This window comes from Conger conger, chromosome 7, assembly GCF_963514075.1.
Source record: "Conger conger chromosome 7, fConCon1.1, whole genome shotgun sequence".
In the NCBI taxonomy this organism is placed as follows: Eukaryota; Metazoa; Chordata; class Actinopteri; order Anguilliformes; family Congridae; genus Conger; species Conger conger.
Window position 1 is genome coordinate 49,457,125 of NC_083766.1, and position 26,027 is coordinate 49,483,151.

At 52.5% G+C, this 26,027-nt stretch overlaps 1 protein-coding gene across 3 annotated transcripts in view; it reads left to right on the forward strand.

Moving 5' to 3' along the window:
- Positions 1-26,027, forward strand: part of med13a (mediator complex subunit 13a) — an 86,055-nt gene that overhangs the window by 23,326 nt on the left and 36,702 nt on the right. For all 3 annotated transcript variants that reach the window (XM_061247660.1, XM_061247662.1, XM_061247661.1), the window contains 2 exons: positions 20,831-20,976; positions 25,616-25,813. In XM_061247660.1, the coding sequence (XP_061103644.1) occupies positions 20,831-20,976; positions 25,616-25,813 (344 nt within the window). The remainder of the gene's footprint in view (positions 1-20,830; positions 20,977-25,615; positions 25,814-26,027) is intronic.

A 26,027-nucleotide genomic window follows, 5' to 3' on the forward strand; every position in this document is an offset into this window, starting at 1 on the left:
TCCTAATGCAGGGAAAATGTCCTTGATATAAATAGTTAAGTTGTCATATGGCTTCAAAAAATTAAGTCAATAAATACATTTATAAATATATCCTTACCTGTCTTGGTAAAGAGGGAGTGTGTTTTAGGACAGTGCAGTGTCTCCAACACGCAAGCACACAGAAAGAAATCTTACTTTTCAAATGTTTTACTGCTGAATACTGCCTGTCAGCACGAACACTTAATCCTGCACTTGTCCTTGACTTGACTACAACCTTGAAGCACTCTTCATACACTGTTTTCTTGGAGTATGTAATGCAACAAAACTGCTATTAATGGAAATACTTGACAGAGCTGAATACTTTTCAATAAGCTGCATCGTGTGACAACGGCAATGTTAAAATGTTAAGTGGTGATTTGATAATTCCCATAGTTTTGTGTGAAAAGCATTTGCAAGCTGAAATCCTTGAGCATCATTTTTACCTGCTGCCCTATTACAGTACTGCCAGGTGATGAGACTTCCCATGTTATCAGTCATCTTTTTTTTGGCTGTTTTTCTGTTTATAAACAAAGTGATATATAAGTGAATACATATCGATTCTTCACGCTCGCCCTTGTATGAACTTTTAACCTTCTTGTTACATAGCTTTTAATGCACTGGCTGAGGAGGGAATTAATGAGTAATTTACTTGACACACCTCTTTGAAACATTTCTCTTAACAAATTGGACCCCTTCAAAATAAAACATGAATTTTATTTCGAACAACAAACTTGAATGTAAGTGGGTATACAAGTCAAGTTTTTGTCTCTAACAAATGCTACTTTATGTGCCAATTGTGTGGTTTTTATCTTCGCAGTACTGTCAAACGGCATCTGTTTGATTCACTTAAAAGCAAACAAAACCCCCACTAAGAAAAGGTGGGCTTTTCGCCAGTGTACGGAAATAATTTTGGTAAAAAAATAATAAAAAAACAAACAAAACAACAACCAGCAAAAAGAACATTGACGCTATTTTGGCAGCCATGACACTGAGCTTTGGACCGCTCTCGTTTTGAAGCGCTCCAGTGGAAACAAGGCTGTTTGGACCGCAAATGTGTGTGCAAGCGCTCAGCGGGAGGAATTTTAATCCTGTAGCTGGAAGTGTGTGGTGACGCGCTTGGTCCAGTCCTTGGCTTAATGGAACCTAAGGCTTGTTTCCCAGGTCCAAGTTCAGAACTGGTTTTGAGTGTATTATGAATCGATTTAGGCCGAAACATTAAGCTATTTTACAAAGGAATGTGTGCTACACTCCTACGTTGCGTTCACAGATTAGAAGAATCCGTTTAATTTTGAATAAAGAGGACTCTGATAGTCTTAATCCTCCGCAAAGTTTGATTAATCGTTTGTTTGGCTTTTTTTTTTTTTTTAACCAGCCCCCCCCCCCCTGTTATTAATCACTTGTTACATTAAGAGAGCTGTTGCCTCAGCAAATATTTTTGCAGGAGAGAGCTGTGCGCTGATACCTTAGTTACGAGGCGAGCATTTTTTGACAGGTTGCGCTTGCAGAGGAGGGGTTCGGGGCAGATTTTTGTGCGCACGCCTCCCGTTCCCTCGGTGCCGTTCTTGTAAGTTTATTACCGAGGGGGGCGGGGGCGGGGGGTGGGGCGGGGGCGGGGGGCTTCCTATCTGGTGGGCAGGATTTACTCTCCGCGTCTGCGCGCTTCGATAAGACGGCGAGACTCGGGCGGGTGAAAACACGGGCGCGACGCTGGCGCGGCTTACCAGGCTCCGCTTAATTTTCTTATCGCCATCCAGATGTGCGTCTCGCTGCTCCGATGCCGACTGTAAACCCCCCACCCCCGGTATTTTTTGTGCTTTGCAGACTAAATTGAGGCTATTAGCGGCACAGGCCTGCTCTATGGCATTTATAACGCTTTCTCTCGCTTATAAAGCTCTCATAGCTGGGAGGGACCGGCTTGTTCTGGATCTTAGGGCATCTGGAATATCGTACACGGCGCTGGTTGAAGAGGAAAGTGGAGAATAAAGACTTGAGATATCCTGCCACTGTCTCCTGGAATGCACAGGTGCCCCCCCCCCCCTCCCCCCCCCCCCCCCAGCAGGAATGCGACTCGTGTGCGCGCGGGCCGGTGATTAACCTGCAGGGCCGCCGCTGGTTTAACCCCCGGCTTCATCTGCTGTGTGTTTGTGTAGTCTGCGTTTGGCATCGGCGGGGCGGCCCGGGTCAGGCAGAGAGGAGCGTGGGTCTGCTTTCCCGCTCGCACTCCCGCAACCAGAGTGGAGTGCGGGCCAGTGTTCTGAAACGGTCGACACAACCGCAGTGTCAGACCGCTTTGTTCTTTTCTCTTTCTGGGCTGCTCTCAGTGGCGGGCTTCAAACGCCTGAAAGGCCCTCTGGGACATTGCTCTCTGCCTCTGTCATTCTCTCCCTCTCCCTCTCTCCCCCCCCTCTCTCTTTCTCTCCACCTCTTTCTCTCTCCCTCTCTCCCTCTCCCTCTCCCTCTCCCTCTCTCTGTGTCCCACATTCCTTTGTGCCAGTGTGCCTATAAGCATTTGCAGCAGAGGGCTCATTACCGGCCCGTATCTGCGCTCGCCCACAGGGACCCCTCTCTCACCCACAGGGACCCCTCTCTCACCCACAGGGACCCCTCTCTCGCCCACAGGACCCCTCTCTCGCCCACAGGGACCCCTCTCTCACCCACAGGGACCCCTCGCTCGCCCACAGGGACCCCTCTCTCGCCCACAGGGACCCCCTCTCTCGCCCACAGGACCCCTCTCTCGCCCACAGGGACCCCTCGCTCACCCACAGGACCCCTCTCTCGCCCACAGGGACCCCTCGCTCGCCCACAGGACCCCTCTCTCGCCCACAGGGACCCCTCTCTCGCCCACAGGGACCCCTCGCTCACCCACAGGACCCCTCTCTCGCCCACAGGACCCCTCTCTCGCCCGCCGTGAGAGCGGAGGTGGGTTGACACCGCTCCGTGCCGTCTGAGCCACGCATCAGGAACAATGGCATTTCCTGCTTCCTGGAACCCGTCCTGAAAGTCTTTCTAGGGCTATAAATACTTTCACAGCAGATAAGACGCTGAAGGATGTTATTCTACCTGAACTCATTCATTCTTTCGTCCGTGGGCCATACGGCCATATGCGCTGTCGTATGTTTTTGGAGTTTCACACACTGCGGACTAAACCGGAGTAACACGTACAGTCGATGTTCCTTTAAGTAGATGTGCTTAAGACTCACTTAATTCCTCTCTTGGATTTTGTTGCAACTGCAACTGTTGCAGTGCAACTCATTCGGCCGTTAAGTGACCGCTTTTTTGAAGCAATTATAAAGTAAGTACGGAAAGATTGTGACAAGAAGAATACACTAGGATCTTATGAGGCCCTGCCGCACGGTGCGTTGATCAAACAGTCATTTCACAAAGGGAGTGGAGCTTCTTCCAACTTGTCAAACTGGGCTCTGATGATATCGTCTCATTAGCATTCCAGCCTGACGTTAATGGGATTGCCTTTGGAAAGCTGCCAGTTGGATGCACGGAGCACCTTGTAGATGCTTATTTTAAGGCGATGGAAATGTCCGCTTGTGAGAAGCATCAGTAATAATGAATGAGAAATGTCCGCCGTACGGGTTGATGCTGGGCAGTTCCATAGAATGATTGCAGTCAATTAAAATACCGCCATCACCATTTTTTTTATTAAATAGTTTGTTGTAAAAATTGGTGGTTGTATTACATAAGACTTTTTTTACACAAGAATTTGCTCCTTTTAAAAAAACAAAAAACATTGCGCGTCTCCATGAATGTTTTCAAAAAACAAAAAAGGGAGTACATGTGTATTGTGGCCTGAACTTGACTAGTAAGCATTGTTTTGGTTAGAAGAAAGAATACTTTGATATTTAATTTCCATGTTGAATATCCGGCTACTTGAGCAGTCAAGCCTTTTATGTGGTGGAAGGCGACTGGTCCCCTGCCATTAATATTTAGCTATAAAAACATCAAGCGCATTGTATTTTAGTTAGGCTTCTGCTTCAAAAGTTCCAGCTCGCTCATGTTTTGGAAAACCCCCTTAAAATTTTTTTATGAATTTTTAAAATATGTGCGGGTCGGATTTGTGGAAGAGAAATCATGAATGAATGGCCAACTTTGGAGATTTCTGATGCGTTTGTCGTTTGCTTCGTAGGTGACCATTTTATTGCGTCTCCCTCAGTTGAGTGCTCTGGTGGGGTGCCTCTAGCACAAAACCCTTTTACAGCAAATAAACGTTATGGCCCTATAGAAAGGCCTAGGAATCACAATGCATTTCAACGGTCATGTGTCTTGAAAAAAGGTCATATGATCAAATACAACACTGGCATCACATCCATCTATTATGGGAGATGTAACGCGCAAGTTGCATCTGCCCACAAGGGGTTAAAGTTCTTGAAGTGGAAAAATAAGCAAAGTTTGGCCTTCTGCAAGTGAATGTGCAAGCCTTGATGGGGTCTTTTCTTAGTAGAGCACTACACTGTAAGTCGGTGGAAACGTATCAGTCAGAAATCTCTTAAGCATATAAATGGGGGAGGAAGGGGGGGTGCTATGAAAAGACCAAAAAAACAAAACCATAACCTGGTTTAACCCTGTAGAGCTGTTTTGTCTGAAGACGCGTTTGAAAAGGCCGAAATGGTTACAGCGGTAAGCCGTGTCAGTGCATCAGCTTCGTGGAGGATTTACAGTCGTCAGACCGCGTAAAACGCTTCTGGGTAAACGTCACCACTTATCTTATTTACCTTGCAGTTCCCTTGTTATTGAGAAAAGAGCATCACACGATCACATGGAAACTGTGCGACCTTGCTGCTGGTTGGCTGTCGTAAAAACACCCGCTAGATAACAGCGGTTGACGATTTTGCCCCGGTAGCATTTCACACAGCCTCTGAAGTGTGGATGTTTACTGCGGCATCAGCTGTAATTAAAGAAGAAGAAAAAACAAAAAGAGGCAATACACGGCATGGTGGAGATGACCATTATTGCATTCGATAATTATCGTTGTAGTGTACCTATTCAGGCTGCGCACGGTGCTCTGGCATTCTGAAAGTGCCTCTGGGATCACTGCTGAGAGAGAAACTACAACTGCACGCTACAGCTCAACGCTCCTATGTACTGTCAGGTGAGGTGTACTGCAGAAAGGCCGTCGATGCGGAGGCCTCTCTGTGTTAGCGCTCTGTCCTGCATGGGCCAGCAGTGCCTGACCCTGCACGCAGAGCAGATGGTGAAGCACTGAATCTATCGCCGTGTGGAGTGGTAGTTCCTCTTCCCCCTTCCCCCCCGGTCTCAGCAGCCGGTCCTGCAGCGAGCATCGGATGCAGCCCGTTTTCGGTTCGTGCTCACGTGCTGGCCGCGGTCGCATAGTTGGCCGACGGCGTTCGAAAACCGAAAGTGCTGCGGTCCCCTCGAGGGTGCGCCGGTGTGCAGCTCATCCTGGCGTTCTGCCAGACCGCTCACCTTTTTTATCTTCTTCCTCCTCCTCCTCCTCCTCCTCTCTCACTGGGCTGGTGTGTCCCGGCTCACCTGAGCGTGAGTGCCCCACCCTTCTGGGTTTCCCAGCGGCTCCCAGCGGCCCCCACCCCAACACCTGGTGCCCCTTCCCCCGTTCCCCCGCCCCTCCTCACCGGCTCCTGTGTTCTCATCCGTTGAGATCCCGGCTCGGGAAAAAGTTTTACACGCTTGCCGTTCACCCTAAAGGTCTCCTCTGAAGTTTGAAAGCCCTGGTGCATAGTCCTCAGACAGCTGGAGCTTCTACACCAAACGTTTCCAGTATCGAACGGCTTTTCGACTCTGAAATGTCACGTGCAGTTGCGATTTCTTGTTTTTCCCTGGCTTAGGTGGTACTTGAAGTGGGTAAATAATCACATGCACACCCTGAGATTAGGTGCCTGGCTGAGATGATATGGAAATGGGAAAGGCCTGAGGAACAACCTAGCCGGATCGAAGCATTGTCCTTGTTCTAGTGTTGTATCACAAATTAAACGTGTGTTTGGAGTTCTAAAGTCGGCAAGCTTTCGTTTTCATGTGGTTGTTGGCACTTGCCTAGATGTGCTTATGTTGGGTGAGTCCTTCATCATTAAAGTAATTGCGAGGTGTTGTTGGATCGTAGAGATGTGTGTATTGAATCATTCTTCTGCTGCTTCATTGGGGCTGGCAAGCAGAGTAAAGTGCACGAAGAAGAAGTGAAGGCTTTGTCTCAGAAATGAGCTTTGACAAACCTCCCGTTCAGGTATTCGCTCAGACCTGACATAAACTGGCGACGACGATAAACTGCGTAAATGTGGCTTCCGTGTTGCATGTTATGAATGCGAATTACCCTCCGAGGCACTTAACCGTCAGGAGGACGAGACGCAGCGATGACGCAGTAAAATACCTTGGCTCCGAGGTTCGTCGGGAGTTAATGTTTGAAGTGGAGCCGTGTCAGTCGAGTTGCTTGAGGAAGACCAGGCACTGCGGTCCCCCTAGATGCACCAGCAACAGCAGCATTGGTTTCCAAGCAGAAGAATCAGAAGGTGCCAATGTTTTGGAGGGGCCCCCAAATGATTATTATTTGCCTCAGGCCCCCAAAAGTCTGTGTATTTATCCCTCTTCCTGGATGGTGATCACCAGGCTGCGTGAGGTTGTATGGGTGCGGCTGCAGCCTGTGCCCAGGCCTTGGGCTCTTATTGAAATCCTCACCTGTGTTTCTCCACACACTCTGCTGGCTGCAGTGTCGACGGCTTTCAGGGGTTTTAGCCTGGTCTGTTTGGGTCTCTTTTGCGGATTAAGGTTTCAGGAAATCTTGGTATTGACAATAAGAGTTTGGATTTAAGAGGGCTGCTGCAAAATGGCAACCGGTGTTGTTCGCATCCCGAAGTGCCCTCAAAGTGATCATGAAGTGATGCTTAAGTACCACTGATACGACGTCAGTCATTCTGTAAACTTCGGGTGGCCAGCGCAGCAGCGGTGTAAATCACCACTCCGTTTTTGAACAAGCTACAGGTCAGGTTTTTTTCTGGCATGAAATGGGTCTTTGGTGCTCCCCATCATTGGGCTAATGCGTTCAGTCATCTCACATAGAGCCATTTCCCATTGTCCTGTCTTTCTCCTTTTGCACTTAGCAAATTTTTTGAACGGATGGTTCCATCCCGGGTCTCTTCCTGTTTGCCTTGTGGTGCTTATGGCGCACGTGCTCCCGTTCAACAGCCGACCGTCGAGTGGCAACTCTTGAGCTTTTTGCGGCACGCCATCTTTTTCCTAGCGGGATTGTTTCAAAAGTATCCTCCGTCTCATAATCGCCTCTTCGCTCCGTCTTTATGGCGGCCGGCGCGACCTCGTCCGACGCCCATAAGGCGCTGTGACCGGCGTTTATAGAGAGCAGCCCGCTCCGACGCGGAGTCCTCATTAAAGCGGGCGGGAGTCGGTTATGGTTTGAGCGGGACGCATTACGGATGTAATGAAGCTTTAGGGTGTCGTTCCGGCGTCGGCGTTAGAGGCCTTTATAGAATTACACGCCGCCGTAATCCTGCCCGAGGGGAAGCCACTCGCCCCTCAAAGCGAGGAGGCGGGACGGGGGGGCGGGGGACGCATCCCAGCTTCCAGCGGGGCGTGGGACGGGAGCGTGGAGCTGCCACAGTAATCACGAAATACCCCCGCCCCCCTCCTCCTTCGGTTTTTACAGTATGGGCATGGTAAGTGCTGCTTGTAGTGTGCTGCTAGTCATGCAGACAGTCTATCCCAGAGTGCATCTCTGAGGGAACGCCGCACTCAGGCGCTGCATGTTATGGGTTCTTTGTGTTTTTCTTTCCCCATTGGTGGGTTTTTCAACGGCTACCGCCCGTTTAAAAGAAATTCAGCGTCGTGTCGAGGGTTGAGTGGTGGTTCGTGCACGCCGTGTCGGTGCGGAGAGCAGCTCTAGACCCCAGGCGTCTCTGTGTGCGAGTCGGGCTGTGATAACCGGTCCCCGTAGGAGAAAGGTTAGGGCACCGCGCGCAGGGTAATTAAGCGAGTGTTTAGGCCACATTATGTGCATTCGAGCCGACGTCCCCCCCCCCCCTCCTGGGCCTTCCCTCCGCGCCCCCTCGTCAGCACGCCCGCTGACAGTCTCCCGCTCTGGGAGGGGGAAGCGGAGAGCCGGCCCTTAAAGTAGGACAGCGCAGGATAAACAGCCAGAGCTGCGAGTCTGGGGCTAACGTGCTAAATTTATCCCCCACCGCCACCGCCACCGGTCTCTCTAGCAACGCAAATTCCGAAGAGACCGGCCTGTCATGTGACCCATCTCTTTGGAATATCATGTTGCCGGAGAGACGTGAAGGGGATAAATGCACTGCGTCAGAGCGGAGCGCGCTGGCTTACAGAGCCACCTCTCCGCTCACCTGCCTCCCGGCTCCCCACGAGCACTGCAGCCCCCCTCCGTCTGCGTAGACCACGGCTGCCCAGCCCTGTTCCTGGAGACCTACCGACCTGTAGGGTTTCATTTCAACCTTAATTCAGCACAAATTCCAAGAACGACGTCACACCTCCGCCAGCTCGGATCCACTTGGATCCAGCATCTCTAAAATGTCATCAATACAAATAGGAATAAATACTTTAACCAGGCCTGCAAAACCCTGTTCCTAGAGATCTGTCGTCCTGCAGGTTTTCATTTCAACCCAGATTTGGCACACCTGATTCTATGGATTAGCAGCTCAATCTTGCTGTTAAATAATGTGTGCTTTGTCAGGGTTGGAGTGAAATTTGACAGGACTGTAGATCTCCAGGAACAGGGTTGGGCAGCTCAGGCTTGGAGTGGAAAACGCGTCCCGCACCACCCACCCCCCACCCGCGCACCGCACCAAACCTCTGGAATTCCGAGCCGCTCCACGGCGCTCAGCCCTCCAGCCAGAGTCTTGGAGTCCACAGGAAGTTGTCACTGTTAATCCGGTGTTTAAAACGGCACCTGCAGATGGGAGGTCACCGCTGGAGGCCCCGGGGCCCCTGCTCTCCGGCTGGCTCCCCTCTCGCCCCCTCCCTCGTCGCGGAGCGCCCGGGGGCGGAAAGCGGCAGACTAAAGGAGTGCAGTACTTCACCTGGGGGGAGGCTGGGGAATTAGGGGCTTTACCTGCAGCCTGGTTTCCTGCACCTGCCCCTCTGTGTGAGGATAACCTGTGCAAGCTGAGCCCCAAACACCTGGCAACCCTTCTCATCTCCCCCTTTACAGCTCTCAGTTGCTTTAGGGATAGTGTGTAACATTACTTTGGTCCAAGTCAGGGCTGCCCAACCCTGTTCCTGGATATCTACCCATCCTGTAGGTTTCACTCGAACTCTGACTAAGCACACCTCATTCAACAGCTAGAGCAGGGCTGTCCAACCCTGTTCCTGGATATCTACCCATCCTATAGGTTTCACTCGAACTCTGACTAAGCACACCTCATTCAACAGCTAGAGCAGGGCTGCCCAACCCTGTTCCTGGAGATCTACCGTCCTGTAGGTTTCACTCCTACCTTAACAGAGCATACCTCATTCAGCTAGAGAGCTACTTGAGCTGCTAATTGTTAGAATCAGGTGTACTTAATTCAGGTTGAAATGAAAACCTACAAGAAGGTTGATCTCCAGGAACAGTGTTTTTCAGCCCTGGTCTAAGTCTTTATGCCGATCAGTTAAGTTGCACTCATGCAATTGTCGAGAGATGTGTTGGCGGATCATTCGCAGTCTTGCTTGTGTTTTGCGTTTTGATGCTAATCTACACTAAGCTCCACACAACTTCTGCTCCCGCACGCTCACGACTTGTTGATGCAATCGCGCAGATGAATCATCGGGTAAACTGTTGCCTGGCGCTGGAACAGTTGCGCCCGCGGTGGGGCCTCTGGTTTAAAAATGCATCACAGGTGGCACATTTACATGGCCAGGTAGGGGGTGTTAATCACAAACATTTAAATTGTGAATGTAACTTTTTTTCCCTTTTTTTTTTACGGTGAGTTTCAGTTGTTTTTGCGGACCCCCCTTCACGCTTGTTCACCTGTTCACACCTGTGTGTGGGAACGTTAAGCCTGTAAACGGACAAAATACCAGCTTTTGCTGACCTGTGAATCTGCTTTATTCAGACATTGAATCATGTTGACCAGTGGTTTCCATATCATTGCTGTGTTTAGTTTTTAATTATCTGGCTGTATCACTGTTTTAAGGCATTGTGACGGTAATAACTATGACTTGTTCATGCAGCAGTTAATTGTGTTTTAATTATTTTTCCCCCCTGCCTAATTGGGATTGAGTAATTTTTAGTCTACAACCACTTGCGGAATTTAACTAATTTAAAATGGTTACAAATTATCTAATGTTAAAATGATTACCTGTTTTACTAGCCTTTTTAAACATCCTTATCACCTAGCACTCTCAACTGCCCCAGTTTCATGGTTTCATTTTTCACAATGGGTTCTCCCTGTCGTAAACCAGGGGTCTTCATGTTGCATGTTTTAAGAAATAAACCTTGCCTTGCCTCAGATTTTTACAAAAATTCAATTCTCATTATGCAGTGTTCTTACACATCCACTGCACCACTCCACCTCCGTCGCCTAGGCAACACGCCCCACCCACACACAGTTTAATGTGAAGGCCTGCCATGTGTGTAGACAGAGTGTCACTTACACCTTTTAAAAGGTGATTTTTTGCTTTAACTGATTTATTTTATTGGCTAAATCTCATCATGGCTACCTGGAGGCGATTGAAGTGCCAACTGTTGTATGGCTCCCTAAAACATTCCTAAATTGTGTTTTAATTCCGCATTTTAACCTTCGCTCTTGGAAGTGTTATTCATTTCTTGGTGCGCGTGTGTTCATCCTTCCTTGACAATATCCTTGAACTAGGCTCTTTTAATAAATATATTTGTGAGGAACACGTGCAAGTAGTCATAACTTGGCAGAAGTCAGCACCGCTGTGTTCTTCAGCAAAGGCCAGTGAATTTTGCAGTGTGTCCACCGCAGGTTGCTAGGGCGAGATGATAAAAATAGCTTGTTTGTTCAGTCGAGCCCTTCCACCACCTGCAAAACCCACATTTTTGGGTAAGTTGGTCAGGCTCGCCTGAAATGCGCCTTGGGCCCGTGAACCCTCTGCCAGGTTGTTCATCTCCTTCACACAGTGCCTACGATGCTGCGCCTATGAGCCTTTTCTGACGGCTGCTTTCCTGCGTCTTGTGTTCTCCCCCCTCCAGGGATGTCTGTAGCCTGGCTGAGAGAAGGTGCTCTTTGTCTGTTTCGCTTGCTCTGAGCCCTCTTCGCTTTGGACTCTTCCACCGATAACCCTGGGCGAGATGAAACTCACTGCAGTCACCTGTAAGACTGTATTTTGCCAAAATGGTGTCCTGTTATACAGAAGACTGTATACAGAAGACCTACAAAGAAACATTCTGTCCTGTTGTGTTTTTATCCCAACTCAGGAGAACAAATACTGTTAATCAGTTAAATTCCTTCCCCTCCCTGGAGGTGCTGTGTCTTTAAGGTTTTTTTTTACCTTTTTTTTTTTTTTCTTTTTTTCAGGCGGCTAACTGTCGCGCCAATACCTTCGCCTGTCTGACAAGCGAGTCGAACAACCTGCCCTTTGCTCGTCCCTTAAAAACCTGCGTGCGTTTGTATCGTGGTCCTTTTCAATTTCCGAAGGGGTAGCGCACGCGGAAGGACGAAAGCTAATTAGCTTGTCGTCTCAAACGTTTCGGCGGTTTCTACCGAACCTTTGCAGTGGAGTTCACTCCCGTCGGGGTCGAGTTCTCCTCGGCCCGGCTGACAGTCACGCCGTCGGTTGCCAGGCCGACGTTTGCAGCTGACGGCGGTCCTGCCGTTTCGCCGGTGTGGCGTCGAAGTCGCCGTGTTGGTCTCCGGGGTCCAGTCCTGCGGAGTCGCCTCACGTCAGAGACGCCTGTCACGCGTCCACGCTCGTCACTCTGGCCGAAGACGGTTTCGCGCAGGGATGTCGAGGGAGGGTCTGTCGGAGGCTCCCGCTGCCATGACAGAACCGTTAAGATTTCTCACGGTGGAGGTGGGACAGGCGGGTTTCTGTGGGAGGGCAGTCACATTCATATCAAGGCGACAGGTGTGGTGTAGGCTGTTTCAGCAATGACTGTTATATGGACAGAATAGGTTGTGCTTGTAATTATTTGCGAGACCGGAATTTAAACCTGAAGAGCTTGGGTTCACATCCATGCCACCGTGTTTTTTAATGAGGAACTTGACCTGAGCCGTTTCAGTTAGTGAACGGTTGAATGACTACAAGACAGATGTATGACTGTCTGGGTAAAGGTTTCTGGTTTATTTTCTCTTTTAAAGTTAAAGGGGATTTTGTGAAACATCGTCCTTCGCTTGGGGAAAAACTGTGCGAGTTCGTTGTTTTCTTTCTGTGTGGAGAAAGTCCCTGGTCACTATCTGTACCGCGAAGCTGTGAAAAGGCCCAGTTTAGAAGCTGTGAATGTTGATGGAAGAGCTCTGCGGCTCGCGTCTTTAAAAAAGCCTCGCCTGTCGACAGCCTTCCTCTCAGCACCTCGTTCAGGTAGCAGCTTCCGGAACGTTCCCCGCGGATCCCGCCGCCAGGGAGCAACTCCAACTCCAGCTCCAGCTCTCTCCTCAGAGTGGCCGTGTCCGCGTTTGGGAACGGCGCGTTTGGGAACGGCGCTCCGGCCCTCGGCCCTTGTGACCGCTCCCCCTCCCGGAAAGGGCCCTCGTCAGGAGAGAGGAGCGAGGCAGTGGGCGTGCGGTAGGACCTGCTGAACCGGCCTGTTGCGGCAGAGGTGTAAAGGAGAAGTGAAACCTCCGTAATTAGGATTAAAGCAGATAAAGGTCAGGGCATTGTCAGTGCGGCACGGCTGGGTAGAGAGCTCAGGGCGACGGAAGCATGTTTACCGTGGCCCTCCTTTTAATCTGGGCTGAATCGGAGCTGTCGGGCAGCGCCGCCTGCCAGCCACGGCCTCCCGGGCTGCCAGCCTTTAATCCATGTAAATAAAGCCGCTCTCAAGATGGCCGTTTAGGACGGAGCGAGATCAATGCAAAATACTCGGCCGAGGTTGCTTTCCGTAGCCGTCAGCTGTACAGAGCACTCCCGTGACATGGCTTAGCATGCCAGGTTGTGCCTGAATGCTCATGCGTTTCTGTGAGCGTGCCTGTGTGTGCATGTGAGTGTGTGAATGTGCTGAGTGTGTGTCTGTCCAATTTTTTGTTTGTGTTTTTATGTGTATGTATTTATTTGTCCATGCCAGTCTGTTTGTGTGTGTAAATGTGTATGTGTGTGTGCTTGCCTCTGTAAGTATGTGCGTGTTAGTGTTTGTGTGTGGGTACTGATGTGTGTGCGCGCGTACGTGCGCCACCCTGCCAGTTGCTGCGCCCGCTGTAATGGTATGTTCTAGAAGCGGGTCTCCTGATCGGACTGAGCTGCTGGGTGGGGGAGGGGGGGCAGCAGGTGGTCAAACAGTCACACGGTGCTCCTCTCTGTCATGCGCCCTGTCGGGGGGGGTAGGGGGGGAGGGAGGGGGGAAGTGACATCACTGCACAGGCATCCCGCCGGCCGGCGGAAGAGCCCCTGACAGGGCAGCGGGGAAATCCTGCGCCTCTCAGCGCCACCAGTGCTAATTTAAGCCCCCCCCTCGTCACTGGAGGCCCGGCCGGGGTGAGGGCGGCGGAGGTGTGCTGGACACGACTGCGCTATGCTGGAGCTCATTAGAGAGACTCCCGCTCTATCTCTGCCTGCAGACACTGGGGTAAATCCACCTTGTCGGGGGGGGGGGGGGGGCGGTGTGGGTGTGAACTGATGAGCAGGGCTGCCTCTGCAGGAACGCTCCCCCCCCCCCCCCCCCCAAACACTGTCAGTGTGAGCCGACCTGGCTTCTCCTCAGCACTTTCAGACCGGAACCTGGACCCAGGTTGTTAGGTACCGTACACCTACAGCTGAAATCAAATTGAACTTTTCCCTCAATTTATTCAATTATTTAGTGAACCATATTTTAATTTGGGTCTTATGTCATCATGTACCAGTGTAAATTTTTCATTCCCTTTCAATCAATATCCGTTTCCCCCCTCCTCGTTTGATGTCAGTCAAATCGACTCCCCGCCCTTCAAAAATTCACCCCAAAAGATGTGTCACTCGTGGATACTGTGCATTATATCTCGCGCTGCTCCAACTTTTCAGCTCATGTTTAAAGAGGAAACTCATGAAGGAAGTCAAGTCCTCAAGTAATCTATAATGAAGTAAAGCGGTAATAGTTATTTATATTGTTACTTATTATCTTTTTGTTTGACACGCACACTGTTAGAAAGGGCACTGGCTGTTCTCAGACAGCAGTCCTGATTGGATGGGCTGATTTGAAGTCCGGGGCAGTTATTTGTAGGGGCAGCTGTCGAAGGCAGCAAGTGGGGTAATTGCGACAGGTTGGCATTCTCTCCAAAGAGCCGCTTGTTTTCCGCTACGCTACAGTGGTGCGGAAGTGCTTTTTTTAACCTGCTCACAGACCACTGCCGATCTAAATAAAGACATAATTTGTTATTTAGCTATTTTCTATCCTAACCGTTGATTAGACTAAGCACCATGTGCAGTTAAGGGCCTTGCTCAAGGGTCCACCAGCTGTGAAGAGCTTATCGTGGCTGCACCACGGGCTTAAGCCACCAACCTTCCGGGTCCCAGTCAAGCCCCTTAGCCAGCAGGCTACTTGCTGCCCCGATTATCAATACAATGCAACATCTCTCCCTTGTGACCCCCCTCCCCCTCCACTCCCCCTACTTCCCATTTTCGTCTCTGTGTTATGGCTGTCCTTGCGTGCGAGCAGCTCTTGAAAAGTGTGGTAGCGCAGGTTACTGTCGGACAGAGTGCCGAGCACGAGCGTGCTGCTGGAACAAGCGTTCATGTGACGGCGTTGTGGCGGCGGCTGCTGTTGTTGTTGTTGTGGTTGTGGCTGTGGTGGTGGTGGGGTTCCCGGTCGGGGGCATAAAGCCAGCGCACGTGCTGTTGACCTGCAGCTTACACTTTGCACGCTGTTTGCATGCCGAGCCAACAAATGTAAATCCCCCCCCTGACCACTATTTAAAGGGCAGCTATTAGTGGGCAGTTCCACCCTCTCCTCTTGGCTGTTCCTATGGGGGGGAAAGGGGGTGGTCCGTACAGGTAACCCCGCCCTGGTGGTGTGGGAATCCAACATCTGGGATGGGTGCAGATACCCCCCCCCCCCACTCTGCTGTGTTTACCGCAGGGGGCTGTTTGTGAGAGTGGGAGTGTTAGGAGTTTGAGCTGACAGCCTGAGCACACCCCTGACAGCTTGGCACCCCAACACTAGGGGGGTGGGGTTTGGGGGGGTGGATGTGATTGTGCTGAAGTTTTCTGGTCCCCTCTGGGGCTCCCAGTGTGTGTTTGTGTGTGGGGAAGGGGAGGGGGGGGGGTTAGGCAGAGACAGCAGGTGACCTCATTTTGTGCTGAATTGGGGGTACAGGCTGTTTGGGGTGCTGTTAAGGTGCTGTTGTAAAACTGACCATTATGAAGCTTTTTTTTTTTTGTGCCGTTTTTGTTCAAATCTGAAGGTAGGAAGTGGACTCACCTCCGCAGTGAACAGCAAGCACCTACCTGAGGTTCAAAGTTTTAAAAGGAACAGACAGAGATTATTAATGTTTAACCTATTGTAGTGATAAACTCACATTTATTTTTGTACTTAGAGGGGTCACTGAGCTTTCCTTGCCATGCTTTTTGAATGCAGATATAACACGAGTACCCATTGGCTAAACTGCCTTTGTGAATCATTTGAAATTAGTGGCCCATTGTTTGAAATGTAAAAACAATAAGCAGTCTTTGGACTGCGGAACTGCATTTTCGGTTCTGTACTGTAGGTGGCATCGATCCATTCATCTTGGGCTCTCTGAGGAAGCCTGGCGACTTCAGCACGGGGTGGTGCAGAGTGTGGGGGAGTGGGCTGTGCGTGTGTGTGGCCGTGTGGGGGTGTGTGCGTGCGTGTTTGTGCGCAGGAGCTGGCTGGGGAGGTTGGCACTGCACTGGTGTTTTTGTTCCCCCCCTCAGTGGTGCTTCCACACGCAGTTCGTTCCAGCACGTCAGACACTGCCTCTTTCAGCTCCCCTCCGAAACCTTACTGCAGCCTGGAGCCAGTCACAGCAACTGCACCTCAGCCATAATCTTTTCCCCCTTCTTCTTGTGAGGTTTTTTTGGGCAGCGGCGACCTGGGTGTGGTGGAGGAAGCTGGGACCGGGGGAGGTCCGTTCAGGCGTCTCCGCGGACGTCCCGCGCGGGGTCCTCGCACAAAGCTTGACCTGCCGGGAACCCTGCCTGTTTTCCCCGCGGAGGAATGCTTGTTTACATCCTGAAGCAAGGCCCCGACTTCCTGTCCTCCATCGAGCGCCGTCCTGTGCGACCGTGCCAGAGCCCGGAATCGGGCCCACGCGGGACCCGGGCTAGGGTGTGCCTCGCCTGGTCCCGTTCCCAAACCCGCTCCTGCTCTGGTTCCTGTGGCCTGTCCCAGACAGCGAGCAGCGAGGGTTACACATTTCGCCGTTATGCAACATTACCCAGACCTCAGTAGCTCCGTTCCCCTCTAACGGAGTTTGCGAGCTACTTCAGCAGATTGCCACATGGTAAACAGTTTTTAAGCGGGTGGCACTGTTACTGTTTTAGGTTGCAGTGGAGCAATGGTTGCCGGTGTGGAACCGGAGTTTAGGGAGACCGCAAAGCCACCGTAGAGAGACTGCAGAACTGGGGGAAGCTCTCCGCTGGCCCTGGTCCATGGTCCTGACCTCTCTCTGGAGTCTGAGCTCCGGGGAGACCAGCTAATGATTGTGTCAAACACACCTTCTACTGTTTTCTCTCTCACAGAGCAGCACCTTTTACAGGAGTTTGTGGAGAGCGCTTACCCCCGCCTTACTTGTGTTTACAACCCGCTGTCAATCCTGCTAAATCCAGCCTCATCTGTGGCTTTAAGTGCAGCGCAATATCAACACTAGTTCTATTGGCATTTGAACACAAATATATTGACTGGCACTACTTTGTGTGCATACTGCACATGCCCAGTGCGGTTCTGTTCTGGTTGTAAAACAAAGCGGTGAATGTGTTGCCGGGGCGTTTGTTGACGGTGTATTTCGGGTGCGTTCAGCCCACAGGTGTTGGCCGGGTGCCCTCGCGCGCGGCTGTGGTCAGCGGACTTCCCGTGCCAGCGCTGCGCTCCGGACCGCGCGGAACGCCAGGCTGCCTCCGCCGTACATTCAGTCCCTTAGCGGCATGCTAACGGCTCGCGTTACAGGCCAGTCCGCAAGAGTCCTGTTTACTCTACTCTTCTTACTGCGAGTGTGGGCGCTCTCGTTTTTATTTGCCTCATTTTTTACTCATTTTGTTCTTGCCGAGTTAGGGCTGTGTTTGTTCTTTCCTCATCCTTTAAATGCAGAGGAGCCCCCCGTGCTCATTTTGCATATTAATCTGATATTAATTTCTCCTGTTTTATCTGGCCATCCATCATCTCTGTCGGGCATGGTGTATTTTGGACGGCGTGCATTTTTGTTTGTTTTTTGTTCATTTATTTTTTTCCGAACAGGAATTTTGGCATGCCGTGCGACATGAGTTTTGTTTTACGAATGCCTTTTCATAATATTTGCGAGACGCAGATTGCCGGTGTGGGTTTATGGGAGTGACGTTTGATGTCTTCCACATGTTAGCCGATCCTCCCGCCGCCCACAGCTTCCCGAGGGAATCTTGTGAAATTGCCACCTGATGAACTTTCAATGACGCGCTTAACTTTGGATTCCTGGCAAGCGGATGAGCATTTGGCATGAACCCACGGGTTCTAGTCTTACTGGCCGTAGGCCCACTACTTCATGTTTGCAGTGTGTGTGTGTGTGTGTGTGTGTGTGTGTGTGTGTGTGTGTGTGTGTGTGTGTGTGTGTGTGTGTGTGTGTGTGTGTGTGTGTGTGTGTGTGTGTGTGTGTGTGTGTGTGTGTGTGTGTGTGTGTGTGTGTGCGCAGTGTGTGTGTGTGCGCGCGTATTTTCAGACATGCGAGAAACCTGCACCCATTGAGCCAGTTCTATGGCAGTTGCCGATTTGGTGTTGGGAACGTTGGGTCTAGTGTGAGTGAGGTCCCTGTGGTGGCCTGGCCAGATGTCCGTAGCCATGCGGTGACCTTTCTGCTAACCCCCAGTTGGCCGGAGCAGTGGTGCTGTGTACGCTAGCAGTGCCGGCAGGTCAGCGGTACTGTGGTGGGTAAAAGGGCACCGGTATCGTTTTAGCGTTGTTATCAGCAACATCCAAGCCAGCGCTACTCAACTCCACGTCCTGTGGGCCGCAGTGTCCGTAGGTGTGTCTGCTTCGGATAATGAGCTTATTACTGAAATCAGGTGGTGTAGCGCACGGTTGAAGCAAATACCTACAGACACTGCAGCTACGCAGGACCTGGAGTTAAGTAGCGCTGGTTTAGATGTTGCAGATAACGATGCTGACACGATACTTTTAAAATTGTACCTGAAACGGTTTCTGAACCAATACCTTCTTTAAATGAAGAGCAAGCAACGGCATTAAAGAACATCAGCTTTTTTGCAAAGGTCAAGAAATGTAACAATGTAATTGTTCTCTTATTATTATTATATCTCATAAGTTATGTTTTTATATCATTTTTACTGTTTCGCTTTTGGAGTTTACTGTAGGTTAGCTTGCTAACGGTACCTGCTGTCACTCACCGAGTTGTCGGAGCAAGTGCAGCGTTAGCTCACGAAGGTGTGTGGCACCGGAATAAGGCACTGAACTCTGCCTTGCCGTTCAGTTCCATAGTTTTCAAGATGCAGCCGCTCGAAGCCAAGGCGGACAGTCGCTGGAAGATTCCATCGTGGCGTAGGGACAGTGGCCGTGGCTCCTTGTTCATCCCTATCTAGTGCTCATCAGTGTTGGGCAGTGGGGTGTTACCCCCCAGCTCTCCCCTAACACACCTCCGCCGCACGCCTCCCCCACAGCGCGACAAAGGAGGCCGTATACGCTCACAACACGCGCGATTCCAAAGGCTTGTTAGCACCTCTCGTTCCCGCCACCTTTCCGCCGTCCCCTGGTGCGCACTTTGCTCCTGCCTCTGTCTGTCGCTCTGATCCCAGGCCTGCCTGTCTGTCTGTCGCGCTGATCCCAGGCCTGCCTGTCTGTCTGTCGCGCTGATCCCAGGCCTGCCTGTCTGTCTGTCGCTCTGATCTCAGGCCTGCCTGTCTGTCTGTCGCTCTGATCCCAGGCCTGCCTGTCTGTCTGTCGCTCTGATCCCAGGCCTGCCTGTCTGTCTGTCGCGCTGATCCCAGGCCTGCCTGTCTGTCTGTCGCGCTGATCCCAGGCCTGCCTGTCTGTCTGTCGCGCTGATCCCAGGCCTGCCTGTCTGTCTGTCGCTCTGATCTCAGGCCTGCCTGTCTGTCTGTCGCGCTGATCCCAGGCCTGCCTGTCTGTCTGTCGCGCTGATCCCAGGCCTGCCTGTCTGTCTGTCGCGCTGATCCCAGGCCTGCCTGTCTGTCTGTCGCTCTGATCTCAGGCCTGCCTGTCTGTCTGTCGCTCTGATCCCAGGCCTGCCTGTCTGTCTGTCGCTCTGATCCCAGGCCTGCCTGTCTGTCTGTCGCGCTGATCCCAGGCCTGCCTGTCTGTCTGTCGCGCTGATCCCAGGCCTGCCTGTCTGTCTGTCGCTCTGATCCCAGGCCTGCCTGTCTGTCTGTCGCACTGATCCCAGGCCTGCCTGCCTGTCTGTCTGTCGCTCTGATCCCAGGCCTGCCTGTCTGTCTGTCGCGCTGATCCCAGGCCTGCCTGTCTGTCTGTCGCGCTGATCCCAGGCCTGCCTGTCTGTCTGTCGCTCTGATCTCAGGCCTGCCTGTCTGTCTGTCGCTCTGATCCCAGGCCTGCCTGTCTGTCTGTCGCTCTGATCCCAGGCCTGCCTGTCTGTCTGTCGCGCTGATCCCAGGCCTGCCTGTCTGTCTGTCGCGCTGATCCCAGGCCTGCCTGTCTGTCTGTCGCTCTGATCCCAGGCCTGCCTGTCTGTCTGTCGCACTGATCCCAGGCCTGCCTGCCTGTCTGTCTGTCGCTCTGATCCCAGGCCTGCCTGCCTGTCTGTCTGTCGCTCTGATCCCAGGCCTGCCTGCCTGTCTGTCTGTCGCTCTGATCCCAGGCCTGCCTGCCTGTCTGTCTGTCGCTCTGATCCCAGGCCTGCCTGCCTGTCTGTCTGTCGCACTGATCCCAGGCCTGCCTGCCTGTCTGTCTGTCGCACTGATCCCAGGCCTGCCTGTCTGTCTGTCGCTCTGATCCCAGGCCTGCCTGCCTGTCTGTCTGTCGCACTGATCCCAGGCCTGCCTGCCTGTCTGTCTGTCGCTCTGATCCCAGGCCTGCCTGTCTGTCTGTCGCACTGATCCCAGGCCTGCCTGCCTGTCTGTCTGTCGCTCTGATCCCAGGCCTGCCTGTATGTCGCTCGCACCTGTCTGTCGCGGTCGTCCACGGCAACGGTACCACTCGCGAGGTGAGAGGTCCGCAATGTTCTGCTAGGCTCCGCTAAGAGCTTGTCCCGCTTGTTCCTGTCAAAACCGCGAACGCGGGACGTTACTGAGCCGCTGGCGTTGTCGTGCGTGGGTTTTTTGTTTTCGCCGTGTGAGTTCAACACCTGAAGCACGCCGTGAAGAGTGGGTACCCAGTGAACAGAAAAACGTCCTCACAATGTTGCCGCCGTGTAGTGTTGTGACATTGACAAATCGGTAGCATTGTGAGGACATTTTGTGTCTTCACGTTAGGCTGTCATTTAAGGCTCAGGTTGGTCTTCTCACTCACTGCGAATGCGGATATGATATTGGATTGATATCAGGGTGAAGTTTGTTTGTTTCTGTAAGATGGCTGACTCCCTCGCCCCTCCTGTCTCCACAGCGAGCACCTCTCCTGCGCCTTCTCCTTCTTCCTGCACGGAGACAGCAACGTGTGCACCAGCGTGGAGATCAACCAGCACCAGCCCGTCTACCACCTGAGCGAGGAGCACCTGAGTCTGGCTCAGCAGGCCGGCAGCCCCTTCCAAGGTGAGCGCCCCTTGTCTCTCCCTCTCTCTCTGAGGGGCAGTGGTCAGCACCAACACTTCCATAGGGCCAGTAAAGGCAGGGGGGATTGTCCCCTGCTTAGTCTTATCAACTATAAGTGGATAAAAGTGTCAAGATAAATAACTGTAACATGCAATGCAGGTCTCCTGTGACCTCCATAGAGCTTGCTTCCAGGTGAGTGATGATCAGTAAACACCACCTTCCCATGCTGGTTAGCTGTGGCCTTGTTCTAATGGTTTGGTTTTTGGTGAGGGCTTCTCTCAGCTCTGTTTGAGTGGATGGGTAAAGTTAGATGTCTGGCGCTCCCCTTCGGTGAGCGATCCCCCCTACACCCCGGGCACATCTGGCTGGGCCAGAGCGCGGTGTTTCCCCACTCCGAGGCCCCGGTCCTCCGAGGGGATTTCCCACAAGCCCCCTCTCTGCCCGGCGCAGACATCTGTGCCATTAGCCGGGCTGGCGGAGACGCCGGCACGCGGAACAGAGAGGAAGAACAAAAGAGCCAAGAACAAAGGAAACAGAAAGAGTGCTTTACAAGGGGAAGGGCGCTCATTAAAGGCAACACAACGGGCTCAACTAAACACTCAGCCCATTCACGCTGCTTCTGCCCCCCCCCCACTTCTCTCTGTGTGTCTCTGTCTCTGCCTCTCTCCCTCCCTCTTTCTACGGCCTCCCTCCCTCCCCCTCGATCTGTCCCTCCCTCTACTCCTCTCTCTCACTTCCTCTTTTGACAGTCTCTCCCTCCCTTCATTTCTCTCCCTCCCTCTATCTTTCTTTCGGGCTTTCCCTGTACCTCTCCATCCCCTCTCTCTCTCCCTCTCCCTCTCCCTCTGCCTCTTTCTCCCTCCCTACCTCCATTTCTCCCTCCCTACCTTCATCTCTACCTCCCTCATCTCTCTTCTTGTCTCTGTCGCTCTCTCTCTCTGTCTCTCTCGCTCTCCCTCCCTCCCCCTCTCTCGGTGTCTGTCTCCCTCTCTCTCTCTGTGTCTCTCACTCTGTTCGGCCCAGCGGTTTTCAGGCCCGTCCCCCCTAGGGGAGCGTACCACGGAGGAGGCGCCTGCTCCCGTAATTAACACCGCTCCCTTCGTTCTGATCTGGTACACAGCAGGAGCCCTTTTAACTGGGCCCACTGTAACGTCAGTTACGGTTAAAAGCCGCGGCCCCAAACTCCGCCTCTCTCCCTCCCTCCCGCGCCCGTTCGGCCAAGATCAGTGCTACAGCACAGTTTTCCCTTCCCACTTCTGAGTGTTGGCATCCTGTTCAGGTTTGTGATGTCACAGTGTCGAACAGGCCCATTTTGCCCCCGATAGAACTTAAGCTCCTTTAGCATTTAGCTTCTGGTAAAGGCCTTTGTCCAGAGTCTCATCGGCATTCGATTCGATTAGATTCGATTCGATTCGATTCGATTCGTATAGTGCTTTTTCCAACACAAATTTCCAACACAGTCACAAAGCAGCTTTACACAGAACCCCCTCTCTGCATCAGGGCCAAGAACACCTCCACATGTAAGTAGTTTGTCTGCACCGTTTGCTCAGGGCTTGTGTGTGCAGAGTCAGGTAATTATTTAACCTTAAATGGCCGTTACAGGCTAATCTCAGGCCACTTAGTGTGGGCTAAGCGTTCTCACGACCGTTTTGGTATGGTGAACGCACGCCTGTCTCCACAGTCTTTATGAGGGTCGTCTTTAACGCGTCTCTGCGGATCCGTTAGCCTCCGGCTTTCTTCAGCTATTTGGGGGTTCAAGTCTGGCGTTTGCCCTTCTGTTACGCTATAGAGTGTCTTTGGTGTCTTTGTGACAGTTCTGTAGAAAGCGCTGTGCACGATGAATTGAATTGAGATTGACATAAGAATGGAATGGAAACGAGTCATGTATTGTATTTTTAATTTATCAAATTATTTTCAATGCTTTTCACTTGTTGAGGAACTTACGCACTTGTAAGTCACTTTGGATTAAAAGCGTCACCGCAGTGACTAAAAGATAAAGTGTAAATAAAATCAATCCAATCTGTTCCCCTTAGGCCAAGCTCTCATATTCCGGTTTTGAACTGACACTGTGCGTTTCTCCGTCTGGGGCGAAATCCAAGCAACACCGCTGCCCCCAGCCCTGTCCGCCCCTCTGCCCCCAGCACTGTCCGCCCCTCTGCCCCCAGCCCTGCCCGCCCCTCTGCCCCCAGCCCTGCCCGCCCCTCTGCCCCCAGCCCTGCCCGCCCCTCTGCCCCCAGCCCTGCCCGCCCCTCTGCCCCCAGCCCTGCCTCTCTGCCCCCAGCCCTGCCCGCCCCTCTGCCCCCAGCCCTGCCCGCCCCTCTGCCCCCAGCCCTGCCCGCCCCTCTGCCCCCAGCCCTGCCCGCCCCTCTGCCCCCAGCCCTGCCTCTCTGCCCCCAGCCCTGCCCGCCCCTCTGCCCCCAGCCCTGCCCGCCCCTCTGCCCCCAGCCCTGCCCGCCCCTCTGCCCCCAGCCCTGCCCGCCCCTCTGCCCCCAGCCCTGCCCGCCCCTCTGCCCCCAGCCCTGCCCGCCCCTCTGCCCCCAGCCCTGCCTCTCTGCCCCCAGCCCTGCCCGCCCCTCTGCCCCCAGCCCTGCCCGCCCCTCTGCCCCCAGCCCTGCCCGCCCCTCTGCCCCCAGCCCTGCCCGCCCCTCTGCCCCCAGCCCTGCCCGCCCCTCTGCCCCCAGCCCTGCTCGCCCCTCACGGCGGCAGATGAAGGGGTGCCCGCGAGCCGCCTCGTTGATGTTTACCGCGCGCGAAGGCCCTCTCCCAGATACGAGCCCATAAAAGACAGGCGGTCCGAAACGAGCGCACAGCTCATTTAACTGATCCGCGCACATTCGACATGTCTTTGGGGGGGGGGGGGAGCATTTCCATATTTGTGCCGAATTTGATCTTTGCCTCGCTGGCATTTTCAGAAAGGCAATCAGAGGCGCACAAAAGCGAATTCTGAATTTAATTAAAGTTAATACGATGGCTAAACCCCCGGCGCGGGCTCGCTCCCGCCTCGCCCATGCAGATGACATCGCGGAGAGGAGGATGGAGCGCGGGCGCGGGCTGCTTTTCCGCTCCCGCCGTTTTTTAATATGGTAAATTGGCCTCGGCTGTCGCCGGTAGTTACGGTCGAGCTCCGTGACCGCGTAGCGCAGAGAACGTCGGTGGTGTTTCGTGACAGAGTAAGCACCCGTGTATATGTCCTTGTTGTGCTTAATTGGTTGTGAACGCTGACCGCTGGCTCTGCTTAGTGTGTGTGTGTGTGTGTGTGTGTGTGTGTGTGTGTGTGTGTGGCGCGGTGGTGTCAGTATTGATTCCCCTTTGTGGTGGTCAGCTTGGCTCCCTCCTGCTGCTAAAGTTCGCTCGTGTGCTGGCATGTGTCTACAACTCAACCAAGGCTCTTCGAAACAAAGGCGTTTCATGACAGTTGATTCATCCTGACACACAAACAAAATTATAATAAATATATATATTTTTAAAAACAATTATGAAAATGCATCCTGTCAGAATGGAGCCAAAAAACCGCTGTAGTCAGCACAGCTGGCTGTTATATGTGATTAATAAAGGAATAATCTGGAAGGGGGAAGGAGGGTGAGGGGGGGGGGGGGGGGGCAGATGAAATGAGATCTGAGCATGCTCACGGTCGCCTGCCATGCCCCAGTCACAATACAGGGATCATTTAGAGTCCTGTGGGGGTACAAGCTCTCTGCCCTCCGCCCTGGGGACGGGGGCAGTGACTGAAGGGGTAATAAACACAGGCTCTGATTATGTCCCTTATTTTGGATTGTAGCCTGGAAACTCGCGCCATGGTAACAGAGCCCAGAGAATTTTTAAGGCTCCAGAAAGTTCTATTGGGGGGTACTGCGCAACAGATCAATACGGGCTTCACAGAGGGGCGGGCTCTGACCCGAGCTGTAGCGGTGAAATATTTACGTTTACGTTTTAGTCATTTGGCAGTGCATAGGTTCTTCCACAAGTTAAAGCAACACATCCATAACTTGTAAAAAACACATGAAGTGCTGTTCTAAACATACAGTCATCATAAGTGCAATTATAGCGCCGGTGTAAGACGTGCTGTGCAAAGCCGTGACATGACATTTTTTTTTAATTTATTTTTTTAAGCGCACTGTCAATGTCTCGCGAGTGGGCCGGGTCGGGGGCCTCGGCACCTGGCCTTTCGCCTGTGCTCCGTGAGGCCGCTAGGTAATGATTTCTCGGTCGTTTGGGGGGGGGGGGGGGAGGCTGGGCTGTGAAAGGTCACCGGCGTCGTGGAGCTGCGTGACGCTCCTGTGTTCGGAGGTGGCCCCCGCGGTTTAAAAGCTTTGACCCGAACCCCTCGCCAACGCCGGTGCTGACACACCGCCACGGCCTTTCCTGTCGTGTTCGGGCGGCGGATGGATGTTCTGCTGCGGCCTTTAAGGGCTGGGGGTTTGGAGACTGATCATGGGGGTAGATTCTGCAGTGACTTGGTTTCTTTTTTGATTTGTGACTTGGGAGTTTTGAGATGTGTTGTCAGTGTCCTTATTCAGTATTAACACACAGTTAATCTAACAGTGCAGTGTTGAGTTGGTGGCTGGAGTGTCTGCGGGTGGATTCGGCTGTGTCTTGTGTTTTAAGAAGTTCTCTCACTGTGTCCTTATTCTCTCTCCAGTGATTTTGAGCCCGTTTGGGTTGAACGGGACGCTGACCGGCCAGTCCTTCAAGCTGTCCGACCCCCCCACCCAGAAGCTGATCGAGGAATGGAACCAGTTCTATCCCATCAGCCCCAGCGCCAAGGAGAGCGCTGAGGACAAGATGGAGGACATGGACTGGGAGGACGACTCCCTGGCCGCCGTGGAGGTCCTCGTCGGTAAGACGCCCGTTTCACTGACGATGGTATTCCCACGCTGTGGACGAGCCGTGGTGACTCCAGCACAGCGAGTGTGCACAGCCCATGAAAGGGCTTCTCAGATCTGTTCCTGGAGATCTACCCTCCTGTCCTGTCGGCTTTCAGTCCAGCCCTAATAAAGCACGTCTCATTCAACAGCTCGAGATCTCATTGAGCTGCTTAACCGTAGAATCGG